This window comes from Rhincodon typus, chromosome 2 (genome assembly GCF_021869965.1).
Source record: "Rhincodon typus isolate 14 chromosome 2, sRhiTyp1.1, whole genome shotgun sequence".
NCBI classification, from domain to species: Eukaryota; Metazoa; Chordata; class Chondrichthyes; order Orectolobiformes; family Rhincodontidae; genus Rhincodon; species Rhincodon typus.
In genome coordinates, this window is record NC_063333.1 from 107,277,726 (window position 1) to 107,292,322 (window position 14,597).

The window sequence follows — 14,597 nt, forward strand, 5'->3', positions numbered from 1 at the left end:
TGTAATAGGAATAGTTGCATACTTGGAATACATAGCAGGCTATTCAGTGCAACTGGCCTATACTGCTGATTATGATCACACATTTCACTTACTGTACTTCAGGCTATCCTTTCAGTGTATGCTTACTTCCCTTTCTCCTTCATGTTTATCTAGATTCCCTTAAAATTCATCAGCGCTGTTCAGACCAACTACTCTGCAGTTTCAAATTCCATATTCTAATAATTCTAGGTCCAAATGATCAAAAAGAGGATATGTAGAGAAATACAAGTATTCTGTTTTAACTCAGGTATACAGATGTTGATAACGGAAAAGGAAATATGAATATTTTGCACAATGAAGTCATTTGAGTTCATGTAGTTGCTAGATTGTGGATTCTTAGAAAGAAATCAGTGCCTCACCTTTTTTTCTTATATATTTTGTTGTCATTTGTTCTGTATTTAGTTCAAAGTTTCTTGTAAGAATAGTACTTGTAATTCAGATGTAATTATAATTCAACTTGAGATGCTGAATGTTGGGAGGAGTACAAACAATTTGTATTTGTTGCAGTAAATGGATTTCTGCTGCTCATGTTTGGAAGTGTAAACTAATTTGTGATCATAGCAACTAGTGCTGTAATTTTCTGTAGTTGTGGCATACTCGTTAAAAGCATGGGTAAGAGGACCTGGAGGTTAGTATTATCTCCTCGACAGGAGGCTTCATCATTTTGCCAGATTTATTTCCCATCCTCCTCCTCTCATTTCCACACTGCACACTCACCTGAGAAAACAGTAGTGGCCTGCCACAAGATTTCTGCTGACAGTTTTTTTGATCTCTGTGCAGGAGGTGACTGACAGCAACATTTGATGACTTACCTTCCGATATTTGCCTGTTGTCACGTTTGCTTTCTGCCTGTATGATAGCTGAAATGGGAAGCTCATAGACTTATCATCTAGAGAATAGTGGGGAATGGTCCATTGGTTCTCAAGTTTTCAGATGCAAGGAACCAGAGTTCTGACATAAATTGATTTTAAAAAATTGTGAATTTACTGCATAAGCATTTTGTTTACAGTACCCGGTGACAACCCTGATTTTCCTTTCCTCCCAAATCCCAACTAATCTGATCAATCTGCACTTTAGCATAGCAGACTGAACATTGCATGTTGCTAGTCGTGAGGACCAAAATGCCATATAGACCCTTGGCTTCTCTAATGTTGGTATCAGTAATCAAGTGAAAATACTCAAATTCATTTATGATTGTTAATCAATATCAAAAATGTGTCCCTTGCAATTAATCTGATTATTGGCAATTGTAAAAGATGTATGTTTTGTCCATCATAAATTCGCTGAATGCTCTTTTGTTTTGATTCATGGGACTTAGCATTGCTGGCTGGCCATCATTTATTGCCTGTCCGTAGTTGCCTTTGAGAAGGTGGTAAATAAAAACCGAAAGAACTGCGGATGCTGTAAATCGAGAACAAAAACAAAGTTGCTGGAAAAGCTCAGCAGGTCTGGCAGCATCTGTGAAGGGAAAAACAAAGTTAACGTTTCGGGTCCGGTGACCCTTCCTCAGAACTCCTTTGTTTTTGAGAAGGTGGTGATGAGCTGCCTTCTTGACCTGTTGCAATTCACATTTTAGCTATTTTTCAATTGCTGGTATAAAATGTGTCAACCAAATTTGGTATGTTAGATTTTCATCATATGTATTTGCACATAAAAGCACTTTTTTAAACAATGGCTCACCATGTTGTTACGTTTACTCCAAAATAGAATTCGTACCTTTGATTATTTGTAAGTGTCCCTGCATCATGCCTGTTCATTACAAAATGATAACAATACCAACTTTATAGCACCCTGTACGATATGAAATGTACCAAAGTGCTTTGAAGGAGCATTTCAAAACAAAACATAACACTGAGCCATATAATGAAATATATCGGAATATCAAAAGCTTGGTCAGAATGGAAGGTTCATCTCTGTACCTCACTTTCCTTCTTTAAGTCAGAGTTGTAGGCAGGGAATTTTGGACAGCCATCAATGGTGAACCCACTGGTGGGATGCTTGAGATGCCAGAATTGGGTGAGTGTTGATATCTTGGAAGTTGCTGGGTTGGGAGATTAGAGATATAGTGCTGTGATGTTAAGGATGGATTTAAAAGTATCAATGGGAATTTTTAAATCGTGATGTTTCTTGACTGGAAGCTAACCTTATGAGACATTACGGAGAGAGTGATTAGCAAAGCATATGAGATTTTGTGCTTTGTAAATAGAGCTATTGACTTGCAAAATAGAAAACGTATGCCAAACCTTTATACGCTGTGGTTAGGCCATAGCTAGAGTGTTGCATCTAGTACCGATCAGTACGCTTTAGGACAGATATGAGACTCCTTCAGAAGGTGAAGATGAGACTTATCAGAATTTAAAACCTTTCCAATTATGGTGCAAAGACTAGGGACACTCTTTTAAGATTTTGAGTAAGAGATGCAGGAGGACATAAGGAAGAACATTTCTATACATTGAGTAATAATGACCTGTAATTTGCTTCCCATGGTGGCGGTGAGAGAGGAGACCATCCTTGAATGGGCATTTGTGGTAAGTAAACCTGCAGGATTGTGAGATGGAAAAGGAATTGATTGATTTCACATCAGCTTTCAATAGAGCAAGATGGCAGCAGTGCAAGATACTCCGGCTGGAGCTCCTCTGCTCCACATGTTCTTTTTTCCTTCCTTTTTCTTTTTCTCTTTTTTTTTTTTCCCTCCTTCCTGCTTTCCTATCAACTAATGTCATCGACTTAACCCAGAGGGGCATGGAGGAGTTGGTGAGCCCAAGAGACAAATCCCGGGGCTGCAAGGAATCGGGTCCCAGAGCAGAGGCCAGCAAGGGGAATTGAGTCCCAGAGAAAACCTACCTTGGAGCAGCTCAGAGCCAGTGCGGAGCAAACTGGAGGCTTGGAGCAGAGTGGGGATGGTTGTTGGACTGGGGTCTGGTGCAGGCAGTCAGACCATTTGTGGAAACCCCTACGCTTAGCTAGTGCAATGTAATGTTTATTTGTAATTTGTGATTACCTTTTTAACTATCTCTTATTTCTGTAAAGCAATGCAACTTTTTTTTTAATCTAAGATTTGTACCTAGGTACTTGTATCTAAGATGGCACCATAAAAGGTGACATTGTAAAACTTTTCACTGTACTCCTATACATCTGTACTTGAGTACATGTGACAATAAAGGATATTCTAATTCAAGGGTCCTTATGGCCTCCATCTGTGTCATAATGGTGCTTTAACAAGTAAATCAGCAATTATTGAAGAAGAGGGCTTGATGCCATTTAAGATTAGGGCAGCAGAGAGTTGGCTGACCTCAAATTTACAGAGGATAGACTGTGAGTCACCAACCACAAATGCATTGGAATAGTCAAGTGTAGAGGTTACAAAGACATGAAATTGGTTTCAGTAGCAGATGAATTGAAACAAGGCAAGGTTAGGTGATGTTGCAGACATAGAAATAATGATAGTCTTAGCAATGTGAGTATTTAGGCAGAAGCTCATCACAGGGACAAGTATGACACAAGACTGTGAATAAACAGTTGCCAGGAGAGAGTTGGAAACAAGGACCTAAAACAGTGGCTTTCAAACATAATTGAAGGAAACTTCTGCTCATGAGGTCCTGGACATCAGACAAGCTGTCTGATTGTTTATCAATAGTAATCAAAAGAGGTGATGATAAGGTGGGACTAGTGGTATGGACAGTGTAACTGTGAAAACTAAAACCGTGCTTTGATTGTGGATGCAAAGTGCAGCATTAGGTAAGAAGTAGGAAGGAACCAAAGATAGATTCTTGAGAGAGACCAGAGGTAATGCTTTGCAAACGAGTAGAAAAGCCATTTCAGTCTGACTATTGTTAAGTTGATAAAAATGAAACCAGTGAGAGAGGTTAAATGAGGACCTGTCTTAAGCGGACGGGTTAGACAGGCTTGGTTTGTATCCACAAGAGTTTAGAAGAGTTAGAACTGACTTCGTCAATACATGTAAGATCTGAAGGCTGTTGACTAGGTAGATATGGAAAGGATGTTTCCTCTTGTGGGAGTATCAAGATAAAGGGATCCATCTTTAAAAATAAGATGCCACCCATTTAAAACAGAGGTGAAGCAAGCTTTTTCCCTCACAGAGGGTCATGAGTCTTCGGAACTCTGTTCCTGAAGAAGTGTTGGAATGAGTGTCTTTAAGCATTCTTAAGGCGAAGGTGGATAGATCCTTGGTAAACAAAGAAGTAAAAAGTTATCTAAGTCAAAGATGAGAGTACAGATTCGAGATTACAATCAGATCAGCTGTGATCAGATCATCTTAAAAAATTGAGGTGAATAGAAGATCAAACCTTAGAAGCTAGGATTTTGAAATTGCAGTTTTAAATATAATTGAAGATTAGTTTTTCCTTTGAACAAATATAGAAGAATGTGAATGGAAGGGGAGTGTAGGTAGAGGGTGATTAAAAAGAGTTGAGAGATGATCTTCTTTATTATTGATGTGATGGGAGTAGCAAGACACTGAGAGTTGACAAATCAGGGGCTGATCATGAGTATCTATTGGGGGATTTACATAGAGGTAGGCATTCAGGAGACATGGTGGCAGCAAAATCAAGATGGAGTTGAGATGGATGTTGAAAGCAGAGATTGAAAAGTCATTTGGTACAGAGACTGAGAGAGGAAAGTGGTCATGAGAACGTTTTTATTGTATTTTTGGGAGACTGTAGAGAATGAGGGCATTGAATGAGAAGTGGAAAAAGGTGCATTGCTTGATGGAGGAGAAATTGACATGAGTAAGATTCAGGCATGGGAGTGACCTTGTGGCTACACCACCACAATGATAGTTTTGATGGGGCAAGTGGAGGTAGCTATAACTTGATGGGTCTGGTTTGTTAAGAAGAAAGGTGTCATCAACCTTCAACTAGTTTTCCATTAAAACCATGATGTCAGTGCAATCATCCACTGTGTAATCATCTGCCGTATAATCATCTACCACGTTAGCAAATGGTGTTGTGTACAGTCACGTTCTAGGGATGAAAAGGTGGTGAAAGCCAAATCTGATTCATTGGAAGAGGTTGACATTGCTAACATCCTGTGAGTACTTTGTGTTTTGAAGGTGAGATAGTGGGTCACCTGGGGCTGCTGCTATTAATAGGCCAGTACCCTGTGTGAGGAGTGAAGTCTAGAAGCTAGTAATTAGTAAGGCACATTTAAGTAGCTAATGTCACTTGTGCTATTTATATTGTCCAGTTCCACAGTAATATAGTTGTTGTGGGGAAGCTGTTGGCCATTCCTGCCAGCAGAGTAGGAAATCCAATGGACATATCCTCATGAAAAGCCGGAGTTCTGGATTGATAACTTTAGATTATCAGGTTTTGCGTGCTTGTCTTATAACTGTGCCAATCAACTGGAATGGAGCTAGTTCACACTGAAGTCTGAAGTCATGGGCAAACCTACAATGACAGCTGCACAATGATCTCGACCTCAATGAGTAGGCACTGAGACATATTTAATGTGTATCAAACTGGCCTGCTTTACTGTCTTTTACCAGATAGGTCTTTAATGTTTAAAGATGAAAAGCCTAATAGTGGAAAGTGAAGCAGAGAAGACATCACTGATATGGTTTGCAGCAAAGTGGATAGCATGGGAAGGCTGTTGCTGCTTGTGATAACAAAGTCCAAGAACCCACTTTGCGTTGCGAATATCAAGACACTATCCACACACTGAGGCTAACAATTCTGCCTGGATAACACTAGCATTTTTGAGGTATGGTTTAGGAAATTGACAAATGTATCATTGGACGAAATGAAGATTATCACCCTCGTGACCCTGCAGAGTCTGATGGATGCTGTCCTGCTCATCTATCTGCTTTCATAGCTGAAGCCACAAAAGCCATAGAAATGCTCTGGGATTTCACATAGCAGCACAAAATGCAGAAAACATATTTGACTGTTATTGACGACATGGCAGATACATTTGAGTGCAGCACACTAAGCAGAAATAGATTACTGGGTTATTTCAGAGCTAACATGTAACATTTTCCAATGTCTTTTACTGTGGAAGATGAGGCAAGGTGTGAACAAATTTAAAAATAATAACATTTTTCACATATTTACAATATCATTGTATTGTCATTTTTTTAATCTAACGTAAAATGCATTTGTAGGCAAATTAAATTATGTAGGGTTATGTAGTGTAGTTATCTCAAAGCTCAGAGTAATATGAATTTGCGGGCAAGCCCCCTAGAGTTTGATTTACAGTGATTTTATTATATTTATATATATGTGTTAAATTATTTTTATCTTTTCTCCCTAATAGAAAACTCATCAAAGTGCACTTCAAGTACAACAGAAAGCAGAAGGCATGCTACAGGCTAATCACTATGATATGGAAATGATTCGGGAATGCGCAGAGAAGGTGGCTTCCAATTGGCAACAGCTCATGCTAAAGATGGAAGATCGGTTAAAACTCGTCAATGCCTCAGTTGCATTTTATAAAACATCTGAGCAGGTAAATCTAAAAGCCAAGAGCTTTTTTTCTTTTAATTCAAATATATGGCTACATTGCACAAGTAATAGTGACAGAAAGTCCTTTGGTAATTGCATTCTTCAAAAGCTAACACATTGAGTGGGAGGGAATATAAAGAGAGAGGCTGAATAATGCTGACATGTAATAGTGTAATTATCTCACTCAAAAATATTTAATAAAGCAATTGCTACCAATCTACTTTGCAAAATTAGAATAAGGGATGTTATCTTAAAACTTAGATTTGTTTATCCTGAAGTTCAAATATGACCAATTAAAATGTGAATTGTGATTCAATGTACTCTATTATTGTGGTATGTTGCTTTGTAGAGTAGTTGAAAGAATAGATGACATTGTTGGAGGGTTTGGTATTATTGCTCATAAACATCTAAAACCTTGCAATTTATTTTGTGGAGGAGGATCAAAATTAAAAAAAGAGTTCATTACTTAAGGACAAGGACATTCGCTACAGGGCCCATGGACTTATATGCCTTTCTCCCATTCTCAGAACTCTTCTGCCTGCTCTCGCATCTCTCCCCTCTCCATGTGTCTGCAAACTGATCAAAATTTTTCGGTATCCTAAAAGGCCCATGTTGTTTTTCTGGCAGATGTTGTTTTTGGATGAAATTATGTGAAGTAGGTTTTTATTCTGCAGTTTACATGATTATAGTTAATTTGTTTAACCAGAGACATTTTATTTCAGGAAATTTATGGAGCAAGTTATGAATGTTTTTGTTACAAATTAGTAAACAGTTGAAGGGGGATCATTCCAAAACAGAATGGAAGATCTCCGAAAGCAAAAAACTACTGGATGCTGGTAAACCTGACATAAAATCTCAAAATAATTCTAAAATTTCAGAAAAATGCTTTTGTACTTAACAGGTCAGCCAGCATCTGTGGTCAGGGAGAGAAACAAATGAATAGATAAGTTAGGGAGCAGGAGTGGGCCATTTATTAAGATTACAATTTACTTAGTTGTAACCCCAAATCCACCTTTGCCTTAAAAATATTCAGATCCTGCTTGTACTGCTTTCTTAGGAAGCAAATTCCAAAGACTGAACCCTCTGAGAGAAAGCATGTATTTTCATCTCTTGTTTTGAATGGGTGACCGCTTAAACAGTGAACACTCGTATTAGGTTCTTCCCACAAGACGAAGCATCGTTCCCACATTCGCCCTGTGAAGCCCGCTCAGGATTTAATGTTTCAGTGATGTTGCCTTTTCTTCTAAACTCCATAAATACAAGCCTAGCCTGTCCAACGTTTCTATATCAGATAGCTTACCCATTTCAGTTATTAATCTAGTAAACCTTTCTGGACTGCTTCCAATGTATTTACACATCTAAATAAGGAGAATGTACTGTACGTAGTACCCGAGATGTGGTTTCCCCCATGCCCTGAACTGAAACATGTTCTCTCTACTATTCAATTCCCCTTAAAATAAAATTATTTTATTAGTCTTCCCAATTGGTTGCTATGCTAGCATGATATCCTTTTTTGTTCATGCACTAAGGTAGTCACATCCCTATGCATCTTGGAGGTCTGCAGTTTCTTGCCATTTAGATAATATGTTCTTCTTTCTGTCAAAATGGGCAATTCCACATTTTACCATGCCACATCCATTTGACTTATCTTGATGCAGTCACTGAACTTATCTGTAATTCCAAAGTTAATGCAGAATCTTGTAGTTACGTTGATTTATGTCCCCATGATGGGATGGACATTGTTTGGACTTCTGCTAAGAAGTGGCTAGCTGACTAAATACTGAGTTTAAGAACCTGACTGGTTGTGCTGCAAAGCTGGGCAGGAGTGACTCCACCATTTCCTTAAGAGGTCAGAGGTCCAGAGACTATATTTAATATTCAACCAAAGAGGCATAAATTTACTATAACCTAGCAGCCTCAGCTTGACTGTATGAGTCCACATTTTGAATGTTCAGCTGCTACTGCAGGCTGATAATCTGACGTCCCTTCCCCTTAAAAAGATACAATTGCTGCTGCTGACCTGAACTCCATTCCTGTGGGGAGAGCCAGGGGAAGGTAATCTGCTGTTCTTACCTAATTTGGCTTACAGTTGTCTTTAAATACACAGTAATGTGGTTGCTCTTAACGGGTCTCTGATATGATTGAACAAGCAACGTTCATGGGCAGTGAGGGATGGACAACAAATGCTGGCCTTGCCAACGGCTCCCAGATTCCAGGAAAGAATATAAGAAATTCAGCTGTGGATGTCAGGGTTGCTCCAAGGGATAGTGTCAGAAAACATAAGCACAAAAGTTTCTAATGGCACAAATATGATTTGGGTATCCAGTTATTCCATGATATGGTACGTATATGTAATTTTAAGCATTCTATTTATGTGTGTTAATTGGTCATGAAATTAGATTGGGGCTGAAGGCATGATGTTTTATTGGAGCGCAGTGATGGCTTTTTTTTATATTTAATCATTTGTGGGATGTGGGTGTCACTGGTTGGCCAGCATTTATTGCACATCCCTAGTTGCACTTGAGAAGTTGGTGGTGAGCTGCCTTCTTGAACCGCTGCAGTCCACCTACTGTGGGTTAACCCACAGTGCCATTAGGGAGGGAATTCCAGAATCCACTGACAGTGAAGGAACGGCGATGTATTTCCAAGTCAGGATGGTCAGTTTGGACTCAATGTTTATTATTAAGCCTTGGAGATAGTAACAAATCATTACTACTTGACATGATGGTTTCTATGTTTGTCAGACTTTGTTTGCTAGGGGAACGAAACCTTGCTAGTAAGCCCCACCGTCTGATCAACCGTGGGAAATGCCTGCCATTGAGGCAGTATGTAACTTTTAGGTGAATGCAAATGTTCTTAGTCAGGCCTTGCCCATATTGGAATGTGTGTTACTGAGTCATATGTGATATATTTCTAATGTGTGAAGCTTTGGCAGGACCATGCATATGAACTTGTTCATGTCAAGAGCCTGAAGATTGGTATGGAGGGTATGTCTCAAATGTGGGAGCACTTTCACAGGCACGTTTCTTGATATACTGCATTGACTTCACTCTGGCTTAAATCAGAATGCAGTAAGGTCGTAAGGAACCTGTTTAGGAAATTACTGCAACGTCATGGCAGCTGCAGTTGGAGAAAACAATACTTCATCTCTGGTCTGCTGATTCTTCTCATTCAATCCACCTCCCTGGCTACCAATTCATTATCTCTTTGCTCTAAGTTAGGTAGGACAGAGCAATATTTGTGACATGAATTTTTGCTAATCACAAGCCATCTGCAAACTGATAAAATTAAACCCCTTCCTGTTAATGAAGGCTAATGGCTGTTTTCAGGGAGCTCTCAACAAGGAGTGGCCATTGTACTTGTGGAAATTCAGCTGTGGAGCAAAATGCAGCATTAAATACCAAATGGTTGTCTGGCTCTCGGGGTCCATGGTGAATTGTACAGAATCATTGGCCCTTTTGCACACGGCATTAGGGAGCATCCTTAGGCACCAGCTGATTGCTGAATGGAAGATGCCTCATATCCCTCATGGAACATGGAACATTGAACGACTCAGTGTAGAAATTCAAGACGGCACTTATTGTTAAGCCAGTGGGCAAAGTTTTCCTTCCTTTTCGTGAAACCACAGGCCTTCAGCAGGCTCTGATATAGGCCAATGAGTAACTGCTGTCAAATCCTTAACTGTCTTAACATTGCTATTCTGACATTTTCAGGTAGTTTTGATTGCGCGTCATTGCTCAGCATTACACTGGCCCTAGGTTGGCAGCATCAGGAGCTTCCTGACTCTTCGTTGCCACCCTTTCTCCAATGCCAAAGCTTCCCAAACCTTGTCCCCACTGTAGCCCAATTTTGAGGCTTGAAAATAGTCATACCTTATGATGAAAGCTGACAGGATGGTGAAGAAGATCTAGTTGAGTTAGCCATAATAAATAGAATAGAATCGAATAGAATTCCTGCGGTGTGGAAACAGGCACTTCGGCCCAACAAGTCCACACCAACCCTGAGAGCATCCCACCCAGACCCATTCCCCAAACCCACCTAATCTACACATCCCTGAACACTACAGGCAAGTTAGCATGGCCAATCCACCTAGCCTGCACATCTTTGGACTGTGGGAGGAAAGCGGAGCACCTGGAGGAAACCCACGCAGACACTGGGAGAATGTGCAAACTCTACACAGACAGTTGCCCAAGGGGGAATTGAACCCAGGCCCCTGGTGCTGTGAGGCAGCAGTGCTAACCACTGAGCCACTGTGCCGCCCAATAACTAGAAAAAGCTACAAGAGTGGGATTCGAACCCGTGTGCGCAGTGTGCAATGTATTTGTAGTCCGTTGCCTTAACCTCTCGGCAACCTCGTCACATAACCCCCGTGGGGTTACGGGGATAAGGTGGAGTTCTGGGTCTACGTGGGATGCTCTTTTAAGGGTCGGTGCAGACCTGATGGGTTGAATAACCTCTTCCTTCATGTAGGGATTCTATCATTATGGCAGTTGCAGTGCCCGGGCTCTGGGTCGGGTCATTGCTGATTTTTCTTTTTCTTTGCCACAGCATCAGAAATCCCTGGATCAGACCTGTTCTGTCTGCTTGAAGTGAACTGTGGGCAAAAGCTAAACAAAGCTCTAGTCTACTTTGCCTCCTTACTGACTGTAGACCAATGGGGAGCCCAGTGCTGCGCATTGACTGCATTCTGTTCTCCACCTAGCCCACTATAGCCAAATCCCTCCGTGATCTTGTTCCTGGCTACCTCTTCTGGCAGTCACAGATGTGTCTCTTGACAGTTGCAGTCTGGCACAGGTAGTCACCATCGTGCAGCCTTGTTCAGTTACCTTTAATGACACACTCCACCCACTCTCTTCAGTTTAGTGCTGTCTTGTGTAATACTCGAGCCACCCACCATCACCCTTGATCAATTCTCCATGACCCTAGAGCTGGCCACTGTCACTATCGAGCCACCATTACTCTGGCACCCGGAGCTGCACCCTCCCTAGGCACCAGTGACCTGCCAACCATCTTCCTTGGCCTGACTTCAAGTTACCCTCAACTCTGCCAGCCTTACTGTTGATCTGCTCTCTTTCAGTCTTGATTTTCCTTTCTAGTGTTCTTGAGGTGTCTTCAGTTGATGTTGATCCCCCCTCCATTGACCAGATTGCTCTGTGTCTCCTGTCACTTTTCTTCGGGCCACCACAACCCAACCTGTCTTCCTTAGACAGTCATTCCTGACTTCCCCAAGTGGCTACCACCTTCCCGTCCACGGACAGTCATGTTCCAATCTCCCTTGACAGTTGTCATCACACTTTTCCCTTGACAAAGGTAACCTTTTCCATGAGCAGTTTAATGTAACATTTCAGCTTTCCCTCCCCTGATCCAATACAGTTCTGAAAATGGCAAAAAGCAGATCCTTTTCACCTGAAATCTTCCAGGAAGAGTACTTTGCCTCCTGGAATTTAACCTGGAAGCACGTATTCCTTTGTGGCTGCTAATATAATTGTGTAGATGCAATTTAATCTGGCAAGCATGTGTTTTAATGAATATGCATAAATGCTAAGTTATTAAAACAAGTACTCACCACTTGCCAATCTCTGAAGCATAATGAGATTTTGCCCAATGTTTCAGGTCAGTGGAAGTCAGAGGGAAACATTTCAAGCCTAAAAATGATCCAATTTCAAGAGTTCTTATTTTTCAATTTGTTGGCATAGAATTTTCTCCAACGAATTATTGACCTTTTTTTTACAGTTTTTTTTTCATCAACAATGTTTACCTTTTGGGCTGTGCCCTCTTTTCCTTCTTATTGTATTATAGTCCTATAAATTCTGAATGAAACACGGAGCTAATTTCCCTAATCTAGGAGACCAGATGTAGCTAAACAGTCATATGCTTTAGGAGCATAATTGGGATCTTAACGCACCTAATGTAGTTGTGGTTTCTTTTCTTACTGATATTGTGATGGTGAAATAGACAGTGATTTGGCATGCTGATTGGCTAGCCTTATGCTTACAGTATGGAGGTGAGATACACTTCTGTTCTCGTTTGGGCTTGGGAAACTTGCAAACCTGTAAAATTCTCACTCATCTTCAGATTCAACTCTGAGAATGTCTTTGTTATTTAACTTCATATCCCAGATATTGGGATTGTTGTAATATGTGATCTGACATGAACTATGAAATCTTACTTTGCGCTTCTGATGCTATTCATTAAAGTAAAGTATTAACCTTTGAGCCTACAGAAATATCAGCTGTGGTCGATGTATAAAATTATGTGTTCGTTTTGTTCAATGTGAAGACAAAATAATAATTTCAATACTCAAATTTATGTTTAATATTTAATTTTAATAAGAAGTACCAGTGAGTTAGATGTATAATGTGCCATAAAATGCCTTGTATATTTCACAGATCAGTAATCCAGGCACAGTAATTTCATTTTGTTGCCATGCAAGATTTTGTTTGAATTAATAGGCTCGGGCTTTTTTCCCTGAAGCATCTGAGACTGAGGAGTGACCTTACAGAGGTTTATAAAATCATGAGGGGCATAGATAGGGTGAATAATCAAGGTCTTCTTCCCAAATATGGGTGTCTAAAACTAGAGGACATAGGTTGAGGGTGAGAGGGGAAAAGTTTAAAAAGGACCTGAGGGGCAGTTTTTACACACAGAGAGTAGTACATGTGAGGAACGAGGTGCCAGAGGAAGCGGTGGAAGCAGGTACAATTACAACATTTGAAAGGTATCTGGATGGTTACATGAATGGGAAGGGTTTAGAGGGATATGGGCCAAATGCTGACAAATGGGACTAGGTCAGTTTAGGATATCTGGTCAGCATGGACAAGTTGGACCGAAGGGTCTGTTTCCGTGCTGTCTAACTCTGACTATAATAACTGTTCATTTGGATTTTGCACATAGGTCTGCAGTGTTCTGGAGAGTCTGGAGCAGGAGTACAAACGAGAAGAGGACTGGTGTGGAGGTCTTGATAAGCTTGGTCCAAACTCGGAATGTGATCATGTAACACCCATGATCAGTAAACATCTTGAACAAAAGGAGGCCTTTCTCAAAGTAGGTGAAAAAAGCTGTCTATTTGCTCACTGTTAGTCATTTCAAATAGACATTCATCAAATGAAGAAGTATGATTCTGCCAGCAGCTCTAAATTCAGAAATAAACATGGAAAAGATAGCAGATACATTATTTAATACTTACATAAGAGTTCCACTCTCAAATGGACATTTCAACATTATTATTCTTGAAGTGAGTGACGAGGAGGGGAAGAATCAGTTATAATTTTATATTAGATTGAACCATCAAGTTCCAGGATGGTTCTGAGTTGATAGGGTAATTTAAAAACTAATTTTTGTGCTAAATTCCCCTTTTTGTGCATAGCACATTAGTTAAATGATTTCATGGAGCTATACAACTAAATGAAATTCAGCCATTTTGTGTTGCGATTTTAAAGAAAATTTACATCACAATGATGGTTGATTCATCAAATATAATTCTATGTCAAGGGATTATGAAAAACCACATGCTTACCTAAACTGAGAGAAAAGAAACATTGGAGGCATTGTTCAGAAATAGTAGAAGAGTGCTGCTGAGATCCCAATCTTAAATAAAATACAAAAATGTAAAAGGTTGAGATGAACATTTACATCAGATTCCTCAGGTACATGTTGGCTTGGCGAGCAAAGCCAAAAGTACACTGTATGGCTCGAGTACGACTAATTAAAGCCACACTGTTTAGTAACAGATCCCAATAACAGTCCAACCATCCATCTAGTTGAGCCTCCTTTATGAACTTTGATGCAAATGAGCAAAGAATCCCAACTCCTGGCAAAATGAAATAATTCACCATAGTCCACAAGGGACCATAAGAAACTCACTCCATTAGAGAAAGAATTGGTGATAAATACCTTGAGGAACACCAGTCCACATCAAGCATGGGACAAGATGAGGAGGCAGGCTTTCATAAAAGACCACAGTTAGCTCTGTCACTAAAATGGACACATACTATTACCATACTGGAATTAGCTACATATTGCAGTTTACGTTGTATCAGTCACTGTTTCTTGCTAGATGCTCATGTCTAGTGCTTTGTACCATTTTTGTTTATTAAC

General features: G+C 40.1%; 1 protein-coding gene across 1 annotated transcript in view; it reads left to right on the forward strand.

The window, feature by feature from the left end:
* The first annotated feature begins 2,501 nt into the window (after positions 1-2,501).
* Positions 2,502-14,597, forward strand: part of LOC109913618 (triple functional domain protein-like) — a 263,061-nt gene continuing 250,965 nt past the window's right edge. Inside the window, exons 1-3 of the mRNA XM_048608714.1 lie at positions 2,502-2,567; positions 6,313-6,504; positions 13,395-13,544. Coding sequence (XP_048464671.1) covers positions 2,502-2,567; positions 6,313-6,504; positions 13,395-13,544 — 408 coding nt within the window. The remainder of the gene's footprint in view (positions 2,568-6,312; positions 6,505-13,394; positions 13,545-14,597) is intronic.